This window comes from Myxine glutinosa, chromosome 2 (genome assembly GCF_964187855.1).
Source record: "Myxine glutinosa chromosome 2, kmMyxGlut1.1, whole genome shotgun sequence".
Lineage (NCBI taxonomy): Eukaryota > Metazoa > Chordata > Myxini > Myxiniformes > Myxinidae > Myxine > Myxine glutinosa.
The window spans coordinates 60488304-60505016 of NC_136262.1; the positions used below are offsets into that span (position 1 = coordinate 60488304).

General features: G+C 44.8%; 1 protein-coding gene across 7 annotated transcripts in view; it reads right to left on the reverse strand.

The window, feature by feature from the left end:
* Positions 1-16713, reverse strand: part of DTNB (dystrobrevin beta) — a 277429-nt gene that overhangs the window by 244865 nt on the left and 15851 nt on the right. For 3 of the 7 annotated variants that reach the window (XM_078773345.1, XM_078773348.1, XM_078773344.1), the window contains exon 2: positions 4934-5001. In XM_078773345.1, the coding sequence (XP_078629471.1) occupies positions 4934-5000 (67 nt within the window). In that variant the 5' untranslated portion in view covers position 5001. Of the gene's footprint in view, positions 1-4933; positions 5002-5550; positions 5805-16713 lie in introns of those variants that run through there. The other 4 variants (XM_078773346.1, XM_078773343.1, XM_078773342.1 and 1 more) reach the window with 3 other exon arrangements.

A 16713-nucleotide genomic window follows, 5' to 3' on the forward strand; every position in this document is an offset into this window, starting at 1 on the left:
AAAGAGGAATGAAGGACTGAAGGTGAGCAGAGCGCCTATATTTTGGCAGTTCAACCATAAGAGGGTTGCTGGCAGATCTTGTCTTGTGCGACCTGTAGGAATATTTGGGGGACAGAATACAGAGAGATCTGGGGGAACACAGACAGGGCTGCGGAGCAAGGCCGGAGAGGAGTCGGTAGAAGACAGAAAGACCACCAACCTGCCTGCGGTGAATGAGTGAAAGGCCCTCAGAGTTACCTTCATCGCGGGAGATTCCAATGATTCTGAACGCTTTGGTTTCAACAGCGTGAAGCCGAGCTAGGTGAGAGGCAGGAGCACCAGCCCATAGGGGGGAACAGTATTCCATTGAGCTGCGGATGAAAGCCTTGTATGTGGTGAGGACCTCAGGTGTGCCAAGGAAGGACTTCGCACGACGGAGGATGCCCAGTCGGCGACTGGCTTTGGAGGCCAGCTTGGAAATGTGGTTTTCCCAGGAAAGATCATGGCAGATAGTGAGACAACATTGTAATGACAACATTGAAAATATCATGGAGCGTGATGAGGTTACATCTTGGTAGGCTGGTGTTTTTCAAAAATGAAGTTAGAAATAAATGTATGTCTGTTTCTTCCTAATTGTATTTTCCTTGTTGATGTTAAAGAAAGCAGAACACTTTGCATTTTTTAACATGAAGGCCAAATAGAGGCACAAGAGGATCAAATATTTGGACTATCTTGTCCTTCTTGGGAGAACATACAGGGGATATTCCATACACATTATGACAATGCCCAATAAAGTACATAAATGGTGTCATTCTTCATGGGAAAAAAATTAACCCATTGAACAGCAATGCCATTTTTTCCCCACTTCCGGAATATTGCATAAGTAACCAAGTCCAACACTGTGAGTGACAGATGTCACCAATGGTGTCACAATAAGACACGTTTATATACAGCTTACCTCTACAACTATCGGGGATGCCTCTTCGTGGTGGTTGTACCCCCAATGCAAGTCAGGGGCCAAATCTTCCCCCATTCTACCCTGCTGCCCGGATTTGTCAGGGCAGCAAGGTCACCGCCCCATGGACCGGCCCTTTCCCTCTTGTCCCTGTCTCTTTCTCTCTGTATTTCTCTCTCTCTCTCTCTCACTCTCCCCCTCTCTAGCTTTGTCGTGGCCCTGACTTAGTGAAGGCGGGGGTACACCGTCCTGGATGCGGGGGATCTCTGGATCGCTCCTGCGAGATCGATCGGCTGTCTCTGTGCCGTGGGTTTGTTCAAGAGAACTGTCCGTGGCTATACACAACAACAAAAACAACAACAACAAACTACCTTTTTTAAGGTGCTGATTGTTCCCACTTCCTTGTGCCACCTCAGCCAGGAAACGTTTTTGGCCCAAGTCTTTGACTGAAGTTGATTCGGGCATGAATTTGCAACGAGTTCAGGGAACCGGATACAACTCGCATCTCTGAGAACAACAACGTGGGATCCTTAATGTCCACCAACTAATGCTAGCAGACGGGGACACCCAGGTTAACATCCATCCAAGAGACGTGCTACATTGTGATTTTACACCCCGAGTACGTAATACGATTCCAGCAGTTTCATGATAGTGCGGATGGGAATAAAACCCAGATTAGACAGCTCAAAGGTAAGTGTGCTAAGTCTGCAGCATCCTGTCAGACAAGGCACATAACATGCTTATAACTGGGATATATATATATATATACACATATATATATACGAGCAGAAGTACCCGGCATTGCCGGGCGGGGGAGGGGAGGGGGAAGAGGAGGGAAGGGGAACGGGGGGGAGGGGAGGAGAGGGGGGAGGGGAGGAGAGGGGGGGAGGGGAGAAGAGGGGGGGGGACGTACCCGGCATTCCGTGTATAAACGTGAGGGAGAAGAGGGAGGAGGGGGTGGGGGAGGGGGGAGGGTAGGGGGGAGGGGAGGGGGAGGGGGGAGGGGGAGGGGAAGGGGGAGGGGGAAAAGGGAGGGGGCAAAAGGGAGGGGGAGGGGGAAAAGGGAGGGGGAGGGGGAAAAGGGAGGGGGAGGGGAGAAGGGGAGGAGTAGGGTGGAGGGGGAAGGGAGGGGGAGGGGAGGACGGAGGGGGGAGGGGGAAGGGGGAGGGAAGGGGAGGGCCAGTCAACAATGACGTTACAGTTCTCATGGTCGGAGAACAGCACAACAATCGCGACATCGTCCTGAATCTTCGCAACAGCACGAAGCGGATTTTGGAGACTCACCGATCCTGTGACGCCCTCCAGTACCGGCGTTGCCGGGTGGGGGAAGGGAGACCCTTACATTCCCAACCCGTACATTCGCCCTCTCGACTCAAACTCACTCGGACAAAAGCCTCGCACAAATTACACCGTGAAGGCCCAATGGCCATGTCTATGCCACAAATCAAGTACGTGAGCGAGTCGGGCGCACTGAATTGAAAATATATAGAACGCTCATACTCCGTGAAAAGTGAAGCCAACTGGCGGCGGGGATGGAATAACTCACATTATTTCAACCTGAAAGGTGTTTCACCTCGCTCCGGTGGATTTACCTGCCGATGCGCTTATTACTTGGATTTGTCCCAATGGAGCAAGGTGATTAAGAGGTCAAAGGATACCAGAGTCAACGACTCTGAAGTTCAGCTACATCTTAGCTCAGCCACAGCTAAATACAACACAAACTATACATGAATAGGCTAACAACGGCACGTTAACATTTTTTTTTTTTTTTACTTTACTTTAAACACTTATCACAGACTCATGTGGCACACTCAATTCATTGTGCTTATTCGGAACATCACGTGATCGCTCTGAGCGAATCAGCGCGCTGCTCTGCCACCGGTCAGAATCCGTGTATAATATTCCTCGCTGAAAAAAAATCTATGTGAAACATGCTACTATCTCTGCTAAATCATGCTAAATCATGCTAAATGCTAATCATGCTAAAATAAAATCTATGCTACTTGCTGGCGGCAAGGAACATCACGTGATCGCGTCACGAACATCATTCGTGATCACGTCATCACGTGATCGTGATCGTTATCAATGAGCGCGAATGAGCGAATCAGCGCGCTGCTCTGCCACCGATTCAGATTCGCTGATAAAAAATATGGATCTAAAGATGAAAGAAAAAAAAACCTATGTGGTGTGAATGGCAATGTTCCTCGCTGAAATGTGAAAAAACGCAATCGCTTTTCGCTCTGAAATACGTGCGAACGCGTAACTGAGTTAATGGCGGCAAGGAACATCACGTGATCGCTCTGAGCGAATCAGCGCGCTGCTCTGCCACCGGTCAGATTCGGTGCATAATATTCCTCGCTGAAATGCGCTGAGGTAAAAATATGGAAAAAAAATATTATGAAATAAATTTTTAGGTCGGCCATGTTCTTCCCAGGCTCAATGGCCATGTCTGTGCCAAATATCAAGTACGTGAGCCTCTCCGTTTTGGAGTCTACCGGTAACATTACACACACACACACACAAACTGTGTTTTATATATATAGATACATACAATCGCGAGATTAAATCAGACGCGGACGGAGCTTCAGGACGGTCGATCTTTAATTTTCGACAAGCTTTCGACCAACAAAGGTCTTCTTCATAGTCGTCCCCAAGCGGTACTGTGAAAAACTTCGTTTTTTTTTTCAACTTCCGCTGAACTTGGGGACGACTAAGAAGAAGACCTTTGTTGGTCCAAAGCTTGTGCAAGAATTAAAGATCGACCATCCTGAAGCTACGTCCGTGTCTGATTTAATCTCCCGATTATTTATTTAATGCAAATGAGACGCCCTGCTCGTACTGTGGAGTTTCTATTTCTCACAGTTTTATATATATATGTATATATATATATATATACCACACCACTGGTAATATATATATATATATATATATATATATATATATATATATATCAACTTTAGAGGCCATTTTTCCCCACAGAGCTGGAGTTGGCCTTTTTTGGGCACCGTGGTCCCCATTTTTGAAGCAATGTTTTATGGCCGGATGCCCTTTCTGCCACCAACCCTGTTAGTTGCCTCTTCTGACACGCAGGGAATTACCAGTGAGCTGGTACTCAATTTGCCAACCTCTGAAGCATGACAGGCTGAGTCAACCCACTTGGTGTTAATTCATCGATCGACCAGGATTCGAACCCAGGATCCTAGAATCCCAAGCCGGCACCCTAACCGCTAAGCCAACACCAGGCATCTATCTATAATTCCAGTAATCTCTGTGTGTGTGTGTGTGTGTGTGTGTGTTTGTCTGTGACCGCTGTTTCTCGACAACTACCGGTCCGATATACTTGAAACTTGCCAGGTATATTGCTGGGGACCTGAGGATGTGCCTTTTCAAGGTTTCATATTAATAGGAGAAGTAGTTACCGAGCTATGGCGATTTATTTACCAAACTCCGCAAGCCGTTCGCTTTGGCTTTGCGAATTGGACCAAACCATTTCATGTAAATAGAGGGGGGGGATTGTCACCGTACTCGCAAGCCGTTCGCTTTGGCTTTGCGAATGGACCAAACCATTTCATGTAAATAGAGGGGGGGGGGGTTCTACCGTACTCGCAAGCCGTTCGCTTTGGCTTTGCGAATGGACCAAACCATTTCATGTAAATAGAGGGGGGGGGGTTCTGTGGTCGTTACTGCCACGTGGTTTCAAAGTTTTTTTTTGTTGTTGTTGTTTGCACGCATGTTTTTTTGCACCCACGTACGGGCACGCCCTAGTGAAAAACAATTATACAAAAATTGCCTTTCCAACTCAGGTTCCAATGATGAAGATGAATCCCATGGCAACCACACTACTGGTAATATCCCAGTGTCAATAATCCATTCAGTACTCTTATCAGAGCAAATCTCAACAGATATAACTCAAAACTATATCAAGGTGAGTTGACATCCGCTGATGGCGAGGCCACTACCCCAAGCACGATGCAGAAATAAAAAGGTTCCCAAACTCACTCATCTCCATAAAGAGCTGCCTTCGATCAGCCATGCTGTTCTGCGCCTGCGCGCGATCATCTATCATCCTGGGTGAGGAAAGAATGGAAGAGGAGGGAGAGAAAGAGAGAGCGCAGGTGGTAAAATAAATAAATAAATAAATAAGTAAAACCATGATTGTTTCAATGTGTTAGCTCTTTTGTGGAACACCAAGTATGTCTTTACACTTTGGTCACAAAGACTCCGAAAGATGTTCTGCATTGCAGGTATGAATCACCTGGAGTGAAAGTAAACTTATCATAAATTGATTAGTTCATTAAAACCTATAACAGCTTTCAATGTTACTGTTTGCCAAGGTATATCCCAAGGTATACCTATAGCTATATCCAAAGCAACACCAAGCGCTTACTGATTTTCACAGTGTCTAAGTCCTTGGTGGAACTTGCTATTGGACAACAAGATTAGTAAACATCAGTTTCACTTTACAAGGGCGACATGGACATTAATACAAATCAACAGACATTTGGGATTTGAGCCCTGGAAACCTAACATCTTGGGCCACGTGTTAGGCCAACCTAAAAAATATCGATTAAAAACTCACATTGCACCACCAATAAATAAATAAAAACACAGTGTACCTTACGCTCTGCACCATGGAGAAGCCGTGTGAACTCTGCAGGACAATCGACAGATCTGGATAAACGTTTGCCAATGGACAGCAGAGTGGTTTCACGAACTCCCGCCACTACTCAGCAAGGCTGGTTAATAATTGTTTTGAGCCCTCACATTCCTGGCACTGCACAGCCGATACATACGGTGTGCTCACGCAAGGCCGGTGGGCGACACATGGGCGTGGGCTGCTGACATGCCATGGTCAGGCCACTTATAGCATACTGGAAACTGGCACCACAACTATCACCTGCCTTATATGGCGCAGTTGTGGAGGACACACAGTGGTGTTGGTGGCCAGGACGCACAACATGTAAGCAGGTGGTCTATCGTGGTTCGAATGTGTTGATGTCTGAACATCCACCATGACTCCAGACGAACTTGTCTATCGTGGTTTGAAAGTTTTGATGTCTGAACTTCCACCATGACTCCAGACTAACTGGTCTATCGTGGTTCGAATATTTTGATGTCTGAACTTTCACCATGACTCCAGACTAACTTGTCTATCGTGGTTTGAATGTTTTGATGCCTGAACTTCCTCCATGACTCCAGACTAACTGGTCTATCGTGGTTCGAATGTTTTTATGTCTGAACTTTCACCATGACTCCAGACTAACTTGTCTATCGTGGTTTGAATGTTTTGATGTCTGAACTTCCACCATGACTCCAGACTAACTGGTCTATCGTGGTTTGAATGTTTTTATGTCTGAACTTCCACCATGACTCCAGACTAACTTGTCTATCGTGGTTTGAATGTTTTTATGTCTGAACTTCCACCATGACTCCAGACTAACTTGTCTATCATGGTTTGAATGTTTTGATGTCTGAACTTCCACCATGACTCCAGACTAACTTGTCTATCATGGTTTGAATGTTTTGATGTCTGAACTTCCACCATGACTCCAGACTAACTAATCTATCGTGGTTTGAATGTTTTTATGTCTGAACTTCCACCATGACTCCAGACTAACTGGTCTATCATGGTTTGAATGTTTTGATGTCTGAACTTCCACCATGACTCCAGACTAACTTGTCTATCGTGGTTTGAATGTTTTGATGTCTGAACTTCCACCATGACTCCAGACTAACTTGTCTATCGTGGTTTGAATGTTTTTATGTCTGAACTTCCACCATGACTCCAGACTAACTTGTCTATCATGGTTTGAATGTTTTGATGTCTGAACTTCCACCATGACTCCAGACTAACTTGTCTATCATGGTTTGAATGTTTTGATGTCTGAACTTCCACCATGACTCCAGACTAACTAATCTATCGTGGTTTGAATGTTTTTATGTCTGAACTTCCACCATGACTCCAGACTAACTGGTCTATCGTGGTTCGAATGTTTTGATGTCTGAACTTCCACCATGACTCCAGACTAACTTGTCTATCGTGGTTTGAATGTTTTGATGTCTGAACTTCCACCATGACTCCAGACTAACTGGTCTATCGTGGTTTGAATGTTTTTATGTCTGAACTTCCACCATGACTCCAGACTAACTTGTCTATCGTGGTTTGAATGTTTTTATGTCTGAACTTCCACCATGACTCCAGACTAACTTGTCTATCATGGTTTGAATGTTTTGATGTCTGAACTTCCACCATGACTCCAGACTAACTGGTCTATCGTGGTTTGAATGTTTTTATGTCTGAACTTCCACCATGACTCCAGGCTAACTGGTCTATCATGGTTCGAATGTTTTGATGTCTGAACTTCCACCATGACTCCAGACTAACTTGTCTATCATGGTTCGAATATTTTGATGTCTGAACTTCCACCATGACTCCAGACTAACTTGTCTATCGTGGTTTGAATGTTTTGATGTCTGAACTTCCACCATGACTCCAGACTAACTTGTCTATCGTGGTTTGAATGTTTTGATGTCTGAACTTCCACCATGACTCCAGACTAACTTGTCTATCGTGGTTTGAATGTTTTGATGTCTGAACTGCCACCATGACTCCAGACTAACTTGTCTATCGTGGTTTGAATGTTTTGATGTCTGAACTTCCACCATGACTCCAGACTAACTGGTCTATCGTGGTTCGAATGTTTTGATGTCTGAACTTCCACCATGACTCCAGACTAACTTGTCTATCATGGTTTGAATGTTTTGATGTCTGAACTTCCACCATGACTCCAGACTAACTGCGACATCTTTTTAGTAATGACAAGAGCACCTTGCATGCCAAATGGTACTCAAGCTATGCCGCCAATAAAGCATTGCTCGACATTCTTGGGAAAAGGGATGACAAATTTGTTATGACATTAATGTTGGAGTAACAGAGCAGCCTCGAAATACATAAGCTGAATGTGTGCAAATAATGTGTGTATACCTGATTCAGGGCCCTTAAAATTGACGAGTCACTGGATTTTTGTAAATTGTGGAGGGCTGCTGCAAGGCACTTGCTGCACCCGGCATTTGGACATGGTCCAGCATCACTTGAAAATCAATGGAATGCTGGCCCTACTCTGCAGGACACGTGCATGTGCACTAAGGGTTTTGTGCAGCATGTTTAAGAAAAAAAAGAAAAAAGCAATCCCTCCGAAAGCTTGCCGAAACAGCCCTGGGATTATAGAACAGGCAGGGAGTGTGGATTCCATTTAGCATTCACTGGATAAGGCAGCGATTCAATGATTTGCACAACATAATCAAGCAACATAGACTATTGTCTCTTAATAACTCTTCAATGCGCTGGAGGGCATCTCAAAATGGGGGAATCCAGTTCGGAATGCAGTTTCTCGTGGACTTATGGGACTGCCACTGGTAACATGCAACCCAATGCTACCTGCCGCATGGTCGGGTTGGCGGCGACGAAACCGACACACCTCACCGGCCCCCGTAGGGAGCCAATGGCCATCCAGTAAGGAGATGGTGTTTCCTAAAAAACAACAACCCGGTTTGGACCGGTTCAAGTCACACCAAATAATTTAAAATGGTACGTGCTGCTTCCTTGCTTGAAAAGGATAAACCATGATAAATCATGAAAAGGATAAACCACCCCCGCTAATTTCGGTCCCCTTGTGTTTTATACTTCTCCCACCCCTCTTCCCACGCCTCCTGCCCCCAAGCCCTCTCCCTCCCACACTTCTCCCTGCTCTCAAATGTTGTGGTTGTGTGCTTCCCCTTCTCTCCCCAACTTGTCTTCCGCTCCCTCTTTTTGTATATTTTCTTTGTCTGGTTGATTTGTTTGTGAAATAAATGTTAGCTCTTTCACGAGCCTCGATTCAGTATACAAAAAAAAAAAAAAAAAACCACGGAAAATCCCCATCGGTGGGCATCCATGGGGGGGGGGGGGGGGAGGAAATTCCCCGCGTGAGAAAAGCGGGACCATTACTATGACGTCGCTGGAACCCAGAGTATCCAGGGAAGTGATGGCACTTCCCCCAAGCTCAGTGGTTGTGTTCAGTTTGTCTTTGTATGTCTTTGTGTATGTATGTCTTTGTATGTGTGTGTGTGTGTGTGTGTGTGTATATGTATGTGTATGTGTGTGTATGTATATATGTGTGTGTATATGTGTGTGTGTGTGTGTGTGTGTGTGTGTGTGTGTGTGTGTGTGTGTGTATGTGTGTGTGTGTGTATATGTGTGTGTGTGTGGGTGTGTGTGGGTGTGCGTATGTGTGTGTGTGTGTATGTGTGGGTGTGTGCGTGTGTGTGTGTGTGTGTGTGTGTGTGTGTATGCGTGTGGGTGTGTGTGGGTGTGCGTATGTGTGTGTGCATGTGTGGGTGTGCGTATGTGTGTGCGTGTGTGTGTGTGTGTATGCGTGTGGGTGTGTGTGGGTGTGCGTATGTGTGTGTGTGTGTGTGTGTGTGTGTGTGTGTATGCGTGTGGGTGTGTGTGCATGTGTGGGTGTGTGTATGTGTGGGTGTGTGCGTGTGTGTGTGTGTGTTTATGTGTGTGTGTGTGTGTGTGTGTGTGTGTGTGTGTGTGTGTGTGTGTGGGTGTGTGTGTGTGTGGGTGTGTAGGTGTGTGGTGTGTGTTGGTGTGTTGGTGTGTAGGTGTGTAGGTGTGTGTCAGCTCTATTACGAGCCTTAGCTCAAGTGTTAAAAAAGAAGAAAAAAAAGTACCAAAATGGGCACAATTGGCTTGCAAAGGTTGCATTTTCATTACACCATGTGAGTATACAAGTGAACGATGATGGTTCATCACAAAATGATCTCTGGGCTTAGAGATCGACAAACTCAGCCAAACCGTCTGGGACAACATGGCCTGCCACCTAGTGGAAAGTTGGTTGAACAAATACACAGAGGCAAGCTCTGGGCATTGGTGTGGAAAATAAACAAGCAATGAAAACAAAAAAGTGCCTGCTATTCAAGAAATACGGAAAGTTCAGCAGTTTTTGCTGCATGTTAATAAGGGATTCGGATACCAATACCAATTTAAACATGCAGATTGAAAATCAGATGCTGCGCCAGATGCCATTGGGGTCACGTGTATGCAAACCTCTTCTTTGAATAGGAGAGCAGAAAAGTGATCTGATGACAGGAACCTCTCTCGAGTGCAATTCCAGGCAGTTCAAGCCATATACCCTCACTATTATTGTTCAAAGTTGACAATCTGTGATGAAATGTGTTGATTTATTAAGGAAAGTAGATGATGGGACTTCTTCTTCCTCATCCCTATACATGCTTGAGTCATGCCCTTCTTATGGGACAAGTTGGGGGAACTTGATTCTGGCTCAAGTGTTGTATGGAACGGGTGTACCAGGACTGATGTTCAACTGCCGAATGGATATTTGAGTTTATTTAAGGTGCCAGAGATAGCTGGATGACTCTTTGTGAAATACACCATAGGATGTTTAAGGTCCACCAACGAGCAGTGCTGGGAGACGGGTCCTGCGACTTAAGGTCCTTCCGACGGACCGGGCACATAACGATGCGTTACCCTGCATCAGAAACACCAGGGTGACAGTTTATAGCTGTGTCGGGATTCCAACCGAGGCTTGACGGCATGAAGGACATATTTCATTCATTTTCTTTCATTCAGGAGTGACCACCAGACAAAAACAAACAAACAAACAAGAAGAGCATCAATATGTCCAAAATAAACAATGTTGATGGGAGCTAGTCTAATCAATTCCAAACATGTGGCACAATGAAATGGCCTTGCATCAGAACTTCACTCCACCATTGTTTAGAACCTTTTAAAAAAGTTACACACCATCAGTGTTACACAATAGTTACAATCTGTGGTGCGTTTAATTGCATGCCGACTTGTCAAACAGCTAGGGCTGGTCGTTTGTAATCAAATGGCTGAAATTATAATCCAGGCAGAAGAATGATTCTGCACTACACATCACAATAAATAATTCAGAGAGTTCAGTGGTTTCCACATTTCGTACAGAAAATACTTTCAAGAGCGTATGGAGGAAGTCCTAAAGGTAGACACCTGCTGCTGCAAGCTTGCTGATACTTGGAGCTAGGCTCCACCAGGTGTCATAGATTGTCGTTCAAATCCCGTGTTCTGTAAGCCCTCGACCCTCCCCTTTTAACAACAATAACAACAACAGCTTCACGGGCTATATATTTCCGGGTTCCCCCCCATTAATCATTACGATTTTCAAGATGGCCACTGGAGACGTGTATGATGAATACGGTAGGCCTATTAATTACTAGTACCCGACTGCAAAGCCGCAATGAGCCGGCGAAGCCAAAGCCTCTTGCCACTATTTTACCCATCACGATGGCATCAGTAGGTTAGGTAGTTGATAGTAGGTCGGTGTAGGTGCCGTACCTGGTAAGACTTGGTAAAAGAGAAGAGCAGACAGTCCTCCCCAATGGCAATACCTACATACAATAAATGTCACAAGAAGCTTAAGGAAGTCACTATACGATGTGCTAGCTTAAGGCCTATTTTAAGAAATTTTAACTGGGCTTAACATACGTTTTCACAGTATGTGTGTAGTCCTCTAACTTCAGTCGCTGTCAGGACTGGTTCTCTCCGGGCACTGCGGCTTCCTCCACCAGAAGAAGTTAGCTTGCAGTGATTAATTCGGTGAATTCCGTCTCAACTTCGGATATTTCCGGCCGTGAAAAACTATCCGTATTTCTAAACTAAATATGTAAACCGCTTATACCGTATTTCTGGCCATGAAAAATAATCCCCGACGGCCGCGAGATTTCTAAAAAATAATTCTTCGTCAATTTTAGAATATTTGACGCCGTTTTCACCGTCCGAAACGCGTAATAAGCTTTTTTAAAATATTTTTTCAAATGCTCGAATCTCATTGGTTCTGGTGTTTGATGACGATTTTCGTTGAAGATAACGAGGTTGGTCTTAACGTATTTTAATTACAAATTAGAGGTTCATTAGATTGTGAATCAAAGAACGACGGGTGAAACAAACTCCTATTGAACTTTTTCGCAATTGTTTTATGCAAACTTCCGCATCCGGTCGATGGCGCCCACCATTGAGTGATTTCATTTTAGAAATATTTTTGCAAATGCTCGACTCTCATTGGGTCCGGTGTTTGGTGACGCGTTTCGCTGAAGATAACCAGGCCCGTCCGGGCCGATGTTGGTCTTAAAGTATTTTAATAATACATTGGAGGTGCATAAGATTGTGAATCAAACAATGACGGGTGAAAGAAACTCCTAATGAACGTTTTAAATTTGTTATGCATACTTCCGCATCCGCAAGATGGCGGCCTCCACTGCGCTTCGGAATTCTCAAGCCAAGGCAAAATCTGGTTTTCAACATAATACGTACGCGTTCATTGACAACACTGGCTTCGCCGGCTAAGATGGCCACTGGAGACGTGTATGATGAATACGGTAGGCCTATTAATTATTATGGGTGTTTGTATGGTTATGCTTGGTGCATTATTATGCTTGTCAAATGAGACGGGCCTATCTTTACACCTGTTGTTACAGGTTGTTCAGTTCTTGCTGAGTAAAGTCTTCTTGAATAATCTCAAACGAGTCAAGCCTCTTCTATACTCACTATGGCTTATTACAATTTACTCAGTAAGAATTTCATGATGGACAAATTCTTACGTCCTGAACGGTTTGAAGCAAACCCAAACTCGAGCAGTGCTGCAAAGAAATGGGGCCACTGGTACAAGACGTTCGACAACTTATTGAGAGCAATTGAGTATCATGGACCAGAGAAACGAAATATGCTCATAAACTATGTTGCTCCAAGTGTGTACGAGTTTATCGGTGACTGAAGACAATAACACTGCCATACAGACCTTCCAAAACATGTACGTAAGACCAAAGAATGAAGTCTATGCACGGCACCTATTGGCGAGTCATCGACAACAACCAGGAGAAACTATTGATGAATACCTGCAGTCATTGAAGCATTTGAGTGGAGACTGTAATTACATGGCTGTCACTGCTGAGAAATACAAGCATTCTGAGTATTGCGCTGCAATACATGTCCCCTACCAAAGTTCAAAGTGCCATAACTTTGTCAAAAATGATCGAATATGCAAATTCATGCACGGTTGATGATGGCTTTCAAACTTGATCTGAGATATGCTGAGACACATGTGTGTCACGCCTCGCCTCGTTGAGAAGCCCGCAAGGTCGCTCCGTGGAGTAGCCTGCACGTATTGCACTGTGTGAATTATATAATTACCAACTCACGGTCTGAGGTACTAGCGATTCAAGAGATATCCATTTTAAAAAAATATTTTCGTTTAAGTAACGATACCTGCCAAACCACGTGACCTATCGCAAATTCCAAAAGGACATTTTAGTAGACTGACATGCTGAACAGATCTGTGAAGTTTCCCCTCGATTGGATCAAAAATGAGGGAGGGGCTCGGTTTTAAAGGGTCATGCTTAAAAACGTCATAACTCTGAAACCATGTGACGCATGACGTCATGCTCGCTGACGTTTTTTGTTCGTCATGGGTATGCGATTCTGCCTGCAAAGTTTGGCCTCGATCTGTTCAGCCGTTGCAGAGAAAAAGGGGTTTTCGTGTTTTCACGAAAAACAATATGGCGGCCGAACCACGTGACCCGTGACGTCATAATTACCATTAAAATATTCTACAGACCGAGTCCCCCCTACGGTGAAAATTTGATCTCAATCGGTCCTATTATTGCAGAGAAAATCTTTTTTAAAGGAAATTAAAACTTAAAATGGCACTGAGTTAAGGATCATCAGAATTATCAGAATTCCCAAAGTTCAAAGTGCCATAACTTTGTCAAAAATGATCGAAAGTCGTGAAGTTCGAACTTGATCTGTAACTTATCATGAGGAAACCATGTGCCAAGTTTGAAAAGATTAGCGTTAAGAGTTTAGAAAAAAAGTCCGGAAAACTGTTCTTTGCGTGATGGACTGACGGACTGACGAACTGACAGACTGACGGACTGACAGACAGACGGAGGGACGGCGTGCAAACCTATAGTCCCCTCCGGTGTACCCCGGTAGAGGACTAATAAGGAGGAGTCCATCTGGGATGCCTTCAAAAGTGGATTGCAGTCCCATGTCCTCACGTGTGTGTGGGCATTTTTCTCAGTTGGGCAAATATCAAATTTTCAGAGGTTCATCAGTGTGTGCCAGTGAGTGTTTTGGGCCAAAACTAGACCGGCACTCCTTGACGTCACGACATCAACAGATATGCCTACACACACATTATTACATATCATTATACATACTTGTACCAAGTTTGATTTAAATCCTTTCAGCTGTTCTCAAGTATCGCATTTTACCTGACATCACCTCAGACTTTTGACCTCTTGACTACATAATCTAATCACGTCATCTTTGCATCATTATACATACTTGTATAATGATGCAAAGATTACATTATACATACTAATTGAGATAGAGACTCAGCATGTTTACTGTTGGGGCCAGGGTTTTACACCCAACCCCATTGTGTCACAAGTCTCAGCCTTCTGAAGCTCACCAATCACAGAGCACAATGGTCTCTGCCACCAGGAGTTGCACCAATGAAACCCCAGTGATTCCACCAATCACAGTCCAAGGCCCTCTGGAAACCCCACCCTTCGGGTCCCCACAAGTTTCCGCCCCGAGTGATCCAGCAATCAGGCCTTAGGAATTCCTGCCCTGAGGGTCCATGAGTGTTTCAGTTGTGGACAGCAGAAGAGGAGTTAATCTCCCAGGTGTGAGAAGGTGTGCTCCATGTCAGCCTATACTGCACGATTCAGCAGTTTGGTTCCACAGAGGGGAAAATAGACAGGATGCATTTACCTGTTGAAGCTCTCTCTAAATCAGACAAACCCCACTTCCTCTTCCAAGCCTGGCTAGCTGCAGTGCTGAAGTCACCTTTCCCTCAACACACCTTAAAACAGGTAAGAGTTCCCCACCTACATGAACACACATGGCGTATTCGGCCTTAATCGAAGTATTACCATTTTCCACCAAATGTATAAATGTAATAGTTTTCTCTGCAGATATAAACCGCAATAAAGATTAATGATTTCAGTCATGGCCGAGTGTCCTTTTGCGCACGACATTAACCTCAATAAAAATATGGGATATTAATAGGGGAGGGAGGGGGTGCCATGCAGCAGGTGATTCCACGCATTCATGTTTTTTAAAACTGGACAGCACAACTGTGGCCATGACAGGTGCCACCACCTGCCCTCGTAAATGGCAGTTTACAGATGTGAATCATGCCATTTCCTTTCAGTGTGCATTCGTTTGAGAGATGAGAACATTTTTACCTTCGCCAACAAAGGTGGACGGAGGTTATGTTTTCAACCCGATCTGTTTCTCTGTCCGTTTGGCTGTGAACAAAATATCTCAAAAAAAAGTTATGGACGGATTCGGACGAAATTTGGCGGAGATGTAGCGGATGTGACAAGGACGAAATGATTAGATATTGGTGAAGATCCGGATTCGGCTACTCGAATTTTAAAGTGATTCTTCACCATTGGGAGATAGGGCCAAAAACGATGCATAGTAGGATATCTCAAACAGTTATGTATGGATTTGGACGAAACTTGTTGGACAGGTTGTGTGTGCGACAAGGAAGAATCGATTCGATTTTGGTGAAGATCCGGATCCAGCTAGTAGAATATTTTAAGTGATTCTTCACCATCGAGTGATATGGCCAACCAGGTGGAGGTACGCTCTCTCCTGAGTGCCGTTCTAGTTTCTGCAGCTTCCATCATAATCGAAAGTAGTTTATAGATTAATGATTTGGAAACGCTCTGCGAGCTGCGACCCTCCCATAGGTCTGCAGAAGTGTTCCATGACTCAATAAGCTTGTAAAGCGCTCGCCAAGTGGCTCCCCTGATTTTAAACTCAAGCAAGCACTCCAAAGAAACGGTTTAAATAAGGAACGGCTGGCTTGGCAAGCGATACCAAGCGAATTGCCAATGGCAAATACATGATGTTCCAAAGCTTGGTTGTTGTTAAGGACGCGGAGACTGCCTGGAAACGGCAAACGCCACGCCCCTCGCTGACTGCGTTGAAATCGTTAAGCCACGCCCCTCGCTAACTGCGTTGAAATCGTTAAGCCACGCCCCTCGCTCAGTTGTGTTAGTTATGAGTCGAAATCGATGAAATAGTGAAAGTTATAAACTTCCAATTAAATTAATTCCTTAACTGTGAGTTATGTCGTCCTTTAAAAGAAGCAAATATTACATGTAAACAGAGGTACGTTGATCAAGAGGATGGAACGCGGTCAGAATACCTTCCAAGTGTTAAATGGCCGATTTGAGTTGTGATTTTAACAACTTTTGAGGCTGTTTGAAGATGATTAAAGGAAAGTTATTCGAATATTTCCTTTTGGAGAATTACTCAGATAAATCCGCAATGAGAGAAACTCGAGTGAGCTCGATGTGACGCTGAACGGAGGGATGGAGACGGTACAGAGAGGGAAAGAAAGCACAAAGGTTGGGATGGATCAAATGGGCATGTCCTCTACGAGGTCCGCCTCTCCGGTATATAAAGCGGGCATTTCAATCACTTGATTCGGGTAGTGAACGGTCACGACCTCGTTGTCGCTTGTTGTCCTGTTTGTTTTCCATGTGAGGTTGTGAACGGTCCGCCCCTCCCAGGCTCGTGTAGTAGTAGAGACCTGGGAGTATAGACAGGATTTCCCTCATCCTTCCCATGGGCCTTACCCCTCCCCCCTCCACACCTCTTGCCCCCCCACCCCCCAAACATTCATGAAAATGAAAACAGAAAAATGAAACCT